The sequence below is a fragment of the Scyliorhinus torazame genome, chromosome 1 (assembly GCF_047496885.1).
Source record: "Scyliorhinus torazame isolate Kashiwa2021f chromosome 1, sScyTor2.1, whole genome shotgun sequence".
Classification (NCBI taxonomy): domain Eukaryota; kingdom Metazoa; phylum Chordata; class Chondrichthyes; order Carcharhiniformes; family Scyliorhinidae; genus Scyliorhinus; species Scyliorhinus torazame.
In genome coordinates, this window is record NC_092707.1 from 93799230 (window position 1) to 93810232 (window position 11003).

Here is an 11003-nt window from a genome sequence, read left to right on the forward strand (position 1 = left end):
TTTAGCTCCGTTTCCAGCTTCTGTTCTCGAGCCTGGTTCCCCGGGACCGGGAGATTGTTCGTTTCCTTAACCACCCCCCCCCCCCCCCAATGCATTTAGTCCCTTTTAGAGTGGAAACTGATGGAGACAAGAAAAAAATCGCGTCGAGTATCGGAAATCGATCTTTGAGAAGGCGCCCAACTCCCAATTTTAACCATTAGTAGCCACTGCCTGGAACATAAGAGCACAAGGCGCCGTTAATTCAAGTGGTTTCCTTTTTTCCCCTGAGCACTGAACCTATTGTAATTGCGCTAAAATAGCCCAGACAGCAATTTACCCCCTCCTCGTGCATCCGGTGCTGAAGACAGCGCACGCAGGTGGTAGGATCTCGGATGTTTGGATTCTGGTCAATACCAATACAATTTAATGGTGCAAATGTCTAAGTGCCATCCTCACAGTTTTCCTATAGCAATGCCCCATCATCATTGGCGAGATCTCTATTCTCCCCATTGACTCCTCTCTGAATTTGGACAGCATTGACCGGCGGGAACGGAAAACATTCTCGGCTATTCTCTGTTAAGTGTGACTTCTCCCCATTGGTCCCTCTGTATATTGTACATTCTCACGATTAATCAGGTCCTGTAAATATGGATTCTCATCACATGTTGTAACGTATTTCTGTATCCTGAAATATTCTCATCATCCACCACACTGTGTTTATAAATTCGCGTCATTTCCTCTCCCCCGCTATCGTTGGAATTGAAATAAGTAAAACCCCAAAAACCCTAGGCGCTGAGCTAAATCTGAAAGCTCAGCAGGTCAGGCAGCAAGCCTTCACATCCTATCTCCTCCTCTTGCCCCTTACTACCCAACTCTTTCCCCAAACCGTGCACCGCTCCACTGAATCTCACCGTATGTGCCCAGTGTCCGCGGCGCCCCTCTGAAGCATCCGAACCTAAATGCACGATTTTCAAGATGTGGAGATGCCGGCGTTGGACTGGGGTGAGCGCAGTAAGAAGTCGGACAACACCAGGTTAAAGTCCAACAGGTTTGTTTCAAACACTAGCTTTCGGAGCACTGCTCCTTCCCCAGGCGAATGAAGAGGTGGGTTCCAGTAACATTTAAATAGACAAAGTCAAAGATGCAATATTTCAATTTCAATGCAACTGTTGTGTCTTTGTGCCCAAATATTCCGCTGAGTGTGTGCGGCAGCCTCTCTCTATTGTGTAACTCCTTCGCACCCAAATTTTAGAGTTTGGTAGGAATAAAAAAGAACCGAGAACGGGGTTTAACCCGCTGCCCATTCCATTCTCCTGTCAAGAGAAATTCCTCCCGATACCACCAGACCTTCCCCTTTGTCCGAGAAGAGTGTTGGAAATGGCTCGGAAACATTTTCACCTTTGCTGGATTTGCCTGACTTGTCGCTGTGTGAAAGCCTTTTAAAGTATTTTCAATCTGAGCAATTTTAATAGAGCTGGGACTTGGAGACTGGGGGTGAGAATGGGGACCTTTCCTGCTGCATTTGAGCGACGTGGTGCTGCATTGCTGCATCCTTTCTGTAGCCCTGAGCCCCCTCCTCCTCCCCCCTCCTCCCTGCAGTCTCTTTGATAATGTGGACTTTTTGTTCCCCATCTTCTCCCATTGGATGGGTTGCGTGCAATGGGCTTGGAGCGGGGCTGGCTGCGATTGGTGAGCTGGCCCGCCTCTGGGGGTTTTATTGTCCAGTCGCCTGTTGCCTCAGTTTCTCAGTTTGGAGCGGGGACGCTGGGGGAGCGGAGTCATGCACATCATTGGCAAAGTGAGCAGAGAAGCTGCGGACGGACGCGAACACTGAGCAGCCCCGTCTCTCTCTCTCTCTCTCTGACAGCCAGCCTTTTCCACCGTGCGGGATGCCCTCGGCAGGTTTGGAGATTGTGGGCCTGGGACTGTGTGTCCTGGGCTGGCTGGGGGTCATGCTGGCTTGCGGGCTGCCCATGTGGAAAGTGACGGCTTTCATCGAGAGCAACATCGTGGTGGCGCAGACGGTGTGGGAAGGGCTGTGGATGAACTGCGTGGTGCAGAGCACCGGGCAGATGCAATGCAAAGTCTACAACTCACTGCTGTCCCTGGGGCAGGATCAGCAAGCCGCCCGAGCGCTGACTGTCATCGGCTCCATTCTGGGTCTCATTGGGCTCCTGGTCACCATCCTGGGCGCTCAATGCACCAACTGTACTGAGGGGGTGACCACCAAAGCCCGGATCGTCATCAGCGGAGGATCCATCTTCATTTTAGCCGGCTTACTGGCCCTCATCCCGGTCTGCTGGATGGCCAACACCATCGTGCGCGACTTCTACGACCCGATTGTGCCCGTCTCCAGGAAGAGAGAGATGGGGGCGGCGCTCTACATTGGCTGGACGGCCAGTGCGCTCCTCTTCATCGGGGGCTCCCTGCTCTGTTGCTCCTGCCCCCCCAAGCAAGACCAGTCGTCCTTCGCCGTCAAGTACACTGCCCCGAGGAGAGCATCGGCTAACGGGGATTACGACAAGAGGAATTACGTGTGAAATCAGGCCTCCCGCACACAGTCTGGGGAGACCAGAATTGGACACAGGGGAGCGAGCAATTCGCTGAACCCGAGCCCCCACCAGTTTTCTTCCTCCTGCTTGTTTAAAGCAGTCTTTGTTTTATATAATGGATTTGTATTGTAAAGGAAAACAGGAGTGTTCCTAGTGTATCTGCAGCAGTTCCACCGCTTTTGGGTTAACCTTTTGAGAATTGGCAGCGCGCTACCAGAGAGACTGTACAGAGTTGGGACGGTGAAGAAACGAGATTACGAAGAGACTATTGAACAATCGCTCGGACACTGCTCGGTTTGATTTGCAGTGGACAGTCCTGTGAGCATCTGTTTCAGTGAACCGTCCCAGGGAGCCCCCACCTCCCCCTGTGCCAGCGGAATGAGGTGCTGGGGTTAGACGGGGAGTCTGCTTTGGGCAGAGCGCGCGGTTCCATGATCAGCTTTTGTTATGTGTGCTAAGTAACCCAGTTCCTCCAGCTTTAGCCCAAAACTGCTCTCAGATTATTCAATTGATTTTACTTTATAGATTATTTCAGAACGTAATGCTGCGCAACGTAGAACTTCGAGCCTGCCCTTCACTGTTTAATGGGACTAAGTGTAGCGTGCTTGGTACAGGTAGGTTTGTGGTTAGGAGTCGGTCTCTGCGGATAGTCAGTTCACCATGCGCCTTATGTGCTGGCTGTTGTCAGATTAGTCAAGTTAAAAGTGTTTGTTTTTTAACTTTGTGACTTCAGACCGCACTTCAATATTCAGACAGCTTGACCCGATAGCCCCCCGGGAAAGCACTCGTCTCTTTGACTTGTTGCTTCTCTTCTGTGTCTCTGAGCGAGCAGCAGATTGGAGTATCTTTTTCCCCCCGGGCGAGTTCCCAGCTCGCTTCCCTCCCTGCTAGCGCCACTGACGATTCATTAATCCGTTACCTATCTGTCCATTAGAAAACACAGCGCCAGCCGTAAGCAGCTCCCCCTGTGACCGTGATGCCCAATATTAACAGGATTATTACAGAGAGAATGGAGGCAGTGGCGGAGATGTAGCGAGTATTAGTGCGTGAACTAATGTAGTCAGTGTTATTCATTGAGAGAGAATGGGGAGGGAGGGGGGTGGGGGAGAGGTAGTGGCGGAAATGTAGCGAGTATTAATGCCTGAACAGTATTAATGTAGCCAGTGTTATTCATTGAGAGAGAATGGGGAGGGGGGGGGGGAGGTAGTGGCGGAGATGTAGCGAGTATTAATGCCTGAACAGTATTAATGTAGCCAGTGTTATTCATTGAGAGAGAATGGGGAGGGGGGGGGGGGGGAGGTAGTGGCGGAGATGTGGCGAATATTAATGCCTGAACAGTATTGATGTAGTCAGTGTTATTCATTGAGAGAGAATGGGGGGGGGGGGGGAGGCAGCGGCGGAGATGTGGCGAATATTAATGCCTGAACAGTATTGATGTAGTCAGTGTTATTCATTGAGAGAGAATGGGGGGGGGGGGGGGGGGGGGAGGCAGCGGCGGAGATGTGGCGAATATTAATGCCTGAACAGTATTGATGTAGTCAGTGTTATTCATTGAGCGCCACGAGTTTTCAGTGTTTCATATACCGAATGTATTCTGGATGCCACCAATTTCAGAGTGAGTGAGAATAACTGAGACAGGCAAACCAACAGCCTTGGTTCAGAGTGAATATGGTCGAGACAGCATTATCGACGGCGTTTATATTGGGATTGTGATAACCAGAGAGTGAGAATTGAGGGAAATAAATGTCGATGGCTGGATGGGTATTAATGATATCGCGACTATTAACGACAGAGGCAGTTCTACTTTCTTATATAACAAATTGCCAGAGGTTGCTCACATGAATTAAGACCTGCCGACTGGTTGCAATAATGATTGCTTTTTGAACTGTGATATAAAGTGGTGGGAAAACATTTCGAGGTATTTTTGTGAGCTGATGGCTGGGAAGGCTCCAGGAAAACTCACATTCTGCTGTTCAGATGCCCTCCCCCATGGCACCTTTGTCTTTGTGTCTCTTGTCTGACTGTGAATGTAATAAATGTCCAAATGAAACGGCCACGTGATTTTTCTCAGGGCGGGATTGCTGGCGAGAGGGCGAACGGTCGCCTTGGTTACCGGAGATGCTGCTGGTAACTAGGAAACCTGCGACTATTTGTTGGGCCCCATATTCTGAGTGCTTCACTGCACAAGAGGTTTCACATCAAACAGCCCCTGGCTAAACCCCCGCCACCTGTCAGAATTGGGGCCTCGAGTAGCACAAAGCACTCAGCGAGCTGCCTCGGAAATATTCTGTCTTATTTATGCACTATGCGCTTCTCCCAGCTTTTGGGCAAATAAACAATTCAATTTCACACTCAGCACTCGGGTTAATATTAGCTACGGGCCATTGTGTAAATCGGGACATATCCGCAACGCTCAATTTTCGTCTTCATTGAACTCAGTAGAACGAGAAAAAAAAGTGCCAATCCCTTTTCGCACATTTTAAACCACCGCCCCAAATTATTTAGACTTTAAGTGACTTAACATTAACAAAATAAGCTCCATATGTCACAAAGGAATCCGTTTGGCCGAGAATGTACTGCAGACCCGCCTTGGGAAGCAAGTGCACTTTCAATCTCTCCGAGCCAAGCGCCTCACAAGGCAAACCCAGCCTCAAAGAAAGATTCATTGCACCATCCCCAGAATGTACTACAATATCAACCTAGAACTAACGGGAACAACTACTCAGTCATCATATCCTCAGTTTGTATTGTCCCTCAGCCTCCACCCAACTTGTCCTTGTTGTATTGGCAAGATGGCAATAATGGGACATTTAAGGCACTAGGTGGGGCAAGAACGTATTGGACCCAGGCACACCATGGGTTCATGAAGGCATTCCTCTCTATCGACCGCGTTACGCTCTCTACCCGGTTAATTTGAGCTCCACATGGAGCCTGGAGGGGAGAAAGTCAAACATGAAAAAAGAAAATCGCCCACTGACCAGGAAGAGTCATTGAGCCAAACTCCCCGAATATTATTCTAACCGTACGGCCCTGTCTAATGGGGCTGGATTCTGATGTGGCGCGTGTTTCTGGATTTCACTCGCAGGTTTGTTTTAAATTCCAGCTACTATTACGGAATGGCGTTGCTGGAGGAAGTCTCAATCCCATTGGAGTATCCACCAGACTAGAGAGAGCCAAACCTACTCACGCGACTCTCCTTAGCTGCACATTTGATTTATTTTATATAAAGTATTTGCGCTTCTATACTTTCTGATATCTCTATGGGAAGGGTGCGATAAACATACTTTCGCCCTTAAGGCTTCCTACCTAATTAACTAACTTTGATCCTGGTCCAATGAATTTATGCCACTTTGAAGGTAGGATTCAAATTATTGAGCATAACATTGTAATTGTGGCTTTATTATTGAATTGTATATCTTTAAAACAACTTCTTTGCACCTGTAAACTGTCCAATGAGATGCATCTCGGCGCTTTACTAAACCCACTGCTAACACCTTCACACTGCCTGGATCATTTTAGCGACTTTTAGCAACCCTCACCCTTCATCGTTTGCACTTCTGCTTATGGATGCTGATTGACTATGTACAGGTTCGATGTCTTCTGTGCTATGGTGTATCATCTCACAATTATCTACATTAAAAAAATCATTGCTATTCCGGAGCCTGCCTGCTGAATTTGTCGTGAAACTGCTGAGCGCCAGTAATTTCCTTCAACTGTTACCTGCCCAATGGCTTTGTGATGTGGACTGGGCGAGACATAATGCAATTTTAACAATATCTATGTCCAGAGAGAGGAGCTTTCCTTTCGTATTGTTTAAAACCAACACCAGTCACGGAATGACCAGGTGAGTGCAGTATTGTCAGAGTTGCTGTTTTTTGATGAAACATTAAACTGAAACCTCCCTCTGTTTACTCTGGATTTACAAATCCCACCGCACCCTTGGAAGAATGGAGCAATTCTACCACGTTTCGAGACAGCAATTCATAGAATTTACAGTGCAGTAGGAGGCCATTCGGCCCATCGAGTCTGCACCGGCTCTTGGAAAGAGCACCCTACCCAAGCCCACAACACCCTATCCCCATAACCCAGTAACCCCACTCAACCAACACTGAGGGCAATTTTGGACACTAAGGGTAATTTATCATGGCCGATCCACCTAACCTGCACATCTTTGAACTGTGGGAGGAAACCGGAGCACCCGGAGGAAACCCACGCACACACGGGGAGAACCTGCAGACTCCGCACAGACAGTGATCCAGCCGGGAATCGAACCTGGGACCCTGGAGCTGTGAAGCAATTGTGCTAACCACTATGCTACCGTGCTGCCCATTTGAAGTTATCCTTCAAACAACCACCACGAAAAATAGATGAAACGATGGTTCATTCCGTTGCTGTTTATAGGATCTTACTGTGAGAAAATTGGCTGTGGTGTTTACTAATATAACAATAAGATCACTTCAAAGTAATTGATTACTCTTGAGCAGTATATGTGCCCAGTTTGCTACTGGGCTAAAGTAATATATCCTCTAGCCATATCTCTGCATTCATGGCCCATGGAAAAGTTGTAAATTGATCTCTTTCAAAGGTCTTATAAGGGTAACGAGTATGTTTTGGTTATTATTGACTGTTTTCCCAAATGTGGTTAAGTAGCAATGATAAGACATTTTAAATTGACATTGAGAGAAAATGCACTAAATATAATGGAATAAAGAAATGTGGAAGATTCAGTCCCTTTTCTGCTGCCAGAAGCTGTAGGAGTTTGCTCAGTGAAATGCACTTCTAAAAAAAACAATTGTAGGGATATTACAAAGATTTAGTTTGCGAGGACTACTTTTTCTTAAGAAATTAAAACCAAAATGGTATCATAATTTATTGATTTATTTGGATTACAAGCACGTTCCTTTAATTTTATTAACGAGGCACAATCCGACTATCAGAGTTGAATTATATTGGAATTACAATCCCGTTAAATTGTGAAAATCCAAATTCCATTGTGGCAGCAGTGAAATTCTGGTTATTGTAAGTATTTTCTTGAGGGCTGCTGAAAAACGAGACATGCAGCCGAAGCTTGTTATCTTGTACTAATCAGAATAGACAAGAATTCCAAATTTCAAAACGAGAAACAATTTCTACTGCATGAGAAAAGGTGCTGATTGGTTGGCAAATTGACTTCAATTGGTTGTGACGTCACAAAAGCTAGTTCATTGGGAAACTATCCCCCCATGCTTTTTGTTTAATTCAGACAGAATGCCTGTATATGCTCCTTTTGTCGACAGAGGACAGGTCCTGGTGAATGAATATATGTAGCCTCTAGCAAGAATAAGTGAGCCACATTGATCATCTTAAATTTGTTGCTCGTGTAACTCTTTGTTCAGCAAGTCCGAGCAATCACAGAAAAACTCAGAACATAATGTCTAATGTTAAATATCAACGATGTAAAACTATTTATAAAATCTTAATGAGTGTACATTTCCCGAGAGTGCATAGGGAAACCAGGAACTGGAAACGTAACGCTTTGGGCTCAATAAAAGTCTCCATGTTTTATTTAGTTAAATAAGAGCAGCGCGTGGTTTGCAGAATCGCATCGAATGTGCAGGATCAAAAAATAGCTCGAATGGCGACTTGTGCGAGCACACATTGAACCGCCTGATGCCTACAAGGAAAATTCCTCCTAAAAGAAAATCACTGGCTGAAACTAACAATACGTTCCCATTGATGCAGGACTTAACAACCACCCGCCCCCATATATATATGAAATTCTGTACAGGAACACACTCCACACTCTACCAACTGACGACAGCCCCACCTTTCGATGGCGCAGCTCTTGGCTGACTGCAAACACCACCAACCATGACCTGGTAACTGACCCGAGTGGCGAAGACCCAAGTTTCAACTTTCCACGGAAAATTTGAACAACCTTCAACCGCATGAGGACGGGCAGGGGAGGATGTGGCCGTTTGCTGCACTAGTGGAACACGAGAAACAGCTCATATTGTGACTGTGGCCATCCAGGTCAGTCCATTGGCTATACACTCAGCTTCTGCGCTGAGAGATCCATTCATGGTGGCATCACAACCCTTCACACTAATACAGCTGAAGCATTTGAATGGATTGTTAAACTCGACATCAAACTATAACTGCTTCCTCATAGACCGATCCAGAGGGCAACAAAATGTACACAGAGTTAGTTAAATGAAGGACAAAACAAACCTCTGTAAAATAAAGTAAATTAGCGCGGGCAAGAAAAATGTAATGTATATACACAACTGTTTATAAATATGAGAAAAGCCAATAAAGAGATTTTCAACAAAAAAAAACTATAACTGCTTCCCCAGCCATACGAATAATAATGTAAAACATCTTTGTTATAAAAATAGTTTCATGGAATGCAGCAAGGACCCAGTAGCGTTAAGAATTGAACAAATTATTTGAAAACATCAGCAGACATCAAACACCAGAGAATGGCGATGATCTGGATTTAAGATTTTGTCTTTTGAGACTTCGCCTTAACCTATCCAGGAACATTCGTTATCTTCCATTACAGATTACACGGATATGTGAGAATTAGCTCCAAAAGTAATTGGAAGCACTTTTGACCCTAACATAATTATATGTTTCTATAATTAGAGTTGATAAGATACATTTGATATGGTTTGCTATCTTAAGCACGTAGGGTGGGGACATTTACCGCAAGGGTTCAAGAATATAAGCATTAAAAAAAACTCCAGCCCATGTGATTCCTATCGAATGCTGTGTATCAAAGAAGTTTTTTTTAAGGAATTAAAATTAAAACATTGACAAGTCCTGTAAATTCAACAATACTGATTTCTGGAATTGGGATAATTTTGAGAAGATAAAATTTGAACCCAGGCACAATATAACCTATTGTGGAACAAAATGCAAAGTCCAACAGGTTCAGCTAAGTAAAAGAGTGCGTTGATAACTTGGACTAAATTGGGGGCATCAATATATGTATATTTTAAATGTTAATCTTATTGTGCTGGACAGTAAAGTTCTCCCATTGACCTCAAACGTCAACTTTACTTTCCTCATCACAAATGCTGTTAGACCTGCTGAGTATTTTCAACAGTTTCTGTTTTTTCTTCAGATTTCCGGCACCCGCATTATGTCACTTAAGTGAAGGGCTTAAGCGGGTCGGTGCAGACTCGATGGGCCGAATGTCCTCCTTCTGCACTATATGTTCTATGTTGCTGTTGTGTTGAAACAATAAAGGAAGCGATTATCTTGAAAACCCAAATATTGAACAAGAAAGACATACAGATGGGCAACGTAATGCTGACAGTAAAAATAACACATTTAATATTGGAAAACACTGATGGTGGGAGGAGGAATTTAGCACTGGAAATATCTATGGTCGCTTGCCACTGGAGTCTCTCTAATCAGCACCCGGTAGTGTTTGCCTTGGCCTGTTGGTTTAAATATATAAGGTGCCTAAATATACAACGTGCCTGAGGTGGCAGCATGAGTCAATGATTGAGGAAAAAGGAGGTATTCTTTACCCTCAAAGTGGAACTCTTGGAATATATGTCCCTTCATTAACCGTCAGTATTATGATTTGCTAAATTGAAGTTTAAATTTTGTCTGCTTGCAGTTTTATTTTCCTTTACAAGTAGTGGAAGCATAATGTTGTAACTAGGCCCCTTACAGTTAGAACCGATGTGATTTTCAATGTCCACCTTCAGGGACAGAAAGATAATCTCAATGAAGGTATGAGAGGAATAAGGGGGTCAGACTCAAAGACGCTGACCACGTCCGGAAAAGTACGTGTTGTGCATATGATTTGATAGAATACGTGAAATACTGGGGAAATATCTGTCCATTTTCTTTTACACAATTCTGGTTTTAGGGTATAATGTAGGAAAACTGAGCTTGGTGTAGAGGTAACAAATGAACACGCGAAGAAGACAATCGGATTACACCAAGCAACAGGCATTCATAGTTACGATCCCTACCCAATCCAGGCCAGGAATCTAATTTCCACTTCGGGACCTGTGCTCCCATTTTTCCCCGGACTTCACCCATTTTAGATTCTGCTAATTCCGTTCACACCTCATCCAGACCCATGTTTTGCTTCCTGCTTGTGCTGTTACCACTTCATGTGATTTCTCAATCTCTCCTCTCCTGCCTTTCCCTAACTTTGTATTTTGTTCAAACCCGTTCTATAACTTAAAAAAAAAACAGATAATCCACAGATAGTGCCAGAGCTGCTGAAGGGGTTTGTATTTTATTGCACACGGGGGCAGGGGAGGTGATTACCACGGGGTTGGCTTTGACGAACCTGTTCCATCAGCTTCAGACCAGATTTGCTGAGGCAGAAATCTGCAATTTCTAAAAGCCTTTCAAGCCCCCTGCAAAATAAAGAAACACTTCATTCCAAACGTAATTGAAAGAGAGAAATGCCATGACAACCGCAGAGACTTGCCCTGTTGCTTAGATACCCTGCGCGTTTTA

At 45.1% G+C, this 11003-nt stretch overlaps 1 protein-coding gene across 1 annotated transcript; it reads left to right on the forward strand.

The window, feature by feature from the left end:
* Window positions 1-1704: 1704 nt before the first annotated feature.
* On the forward strand, window positions 1705-3725 carry cldn5a (claudin 5a). Its single transcript, XM_072498172.1, has one exon. The coding sequence runs from the start codon at window positions 1869-1871 to the stop codon at window positions 2517-2519; it is 651 nt and encodes a 216-aa protein (XP_072354273.1). The 5' UTR covers window positions 1705-1868; the 3' UTR covers window positions 2520-3725.
* The last annotated feature ends 7278 nt before the right edge of the window (window positions 3726-11003 follow it).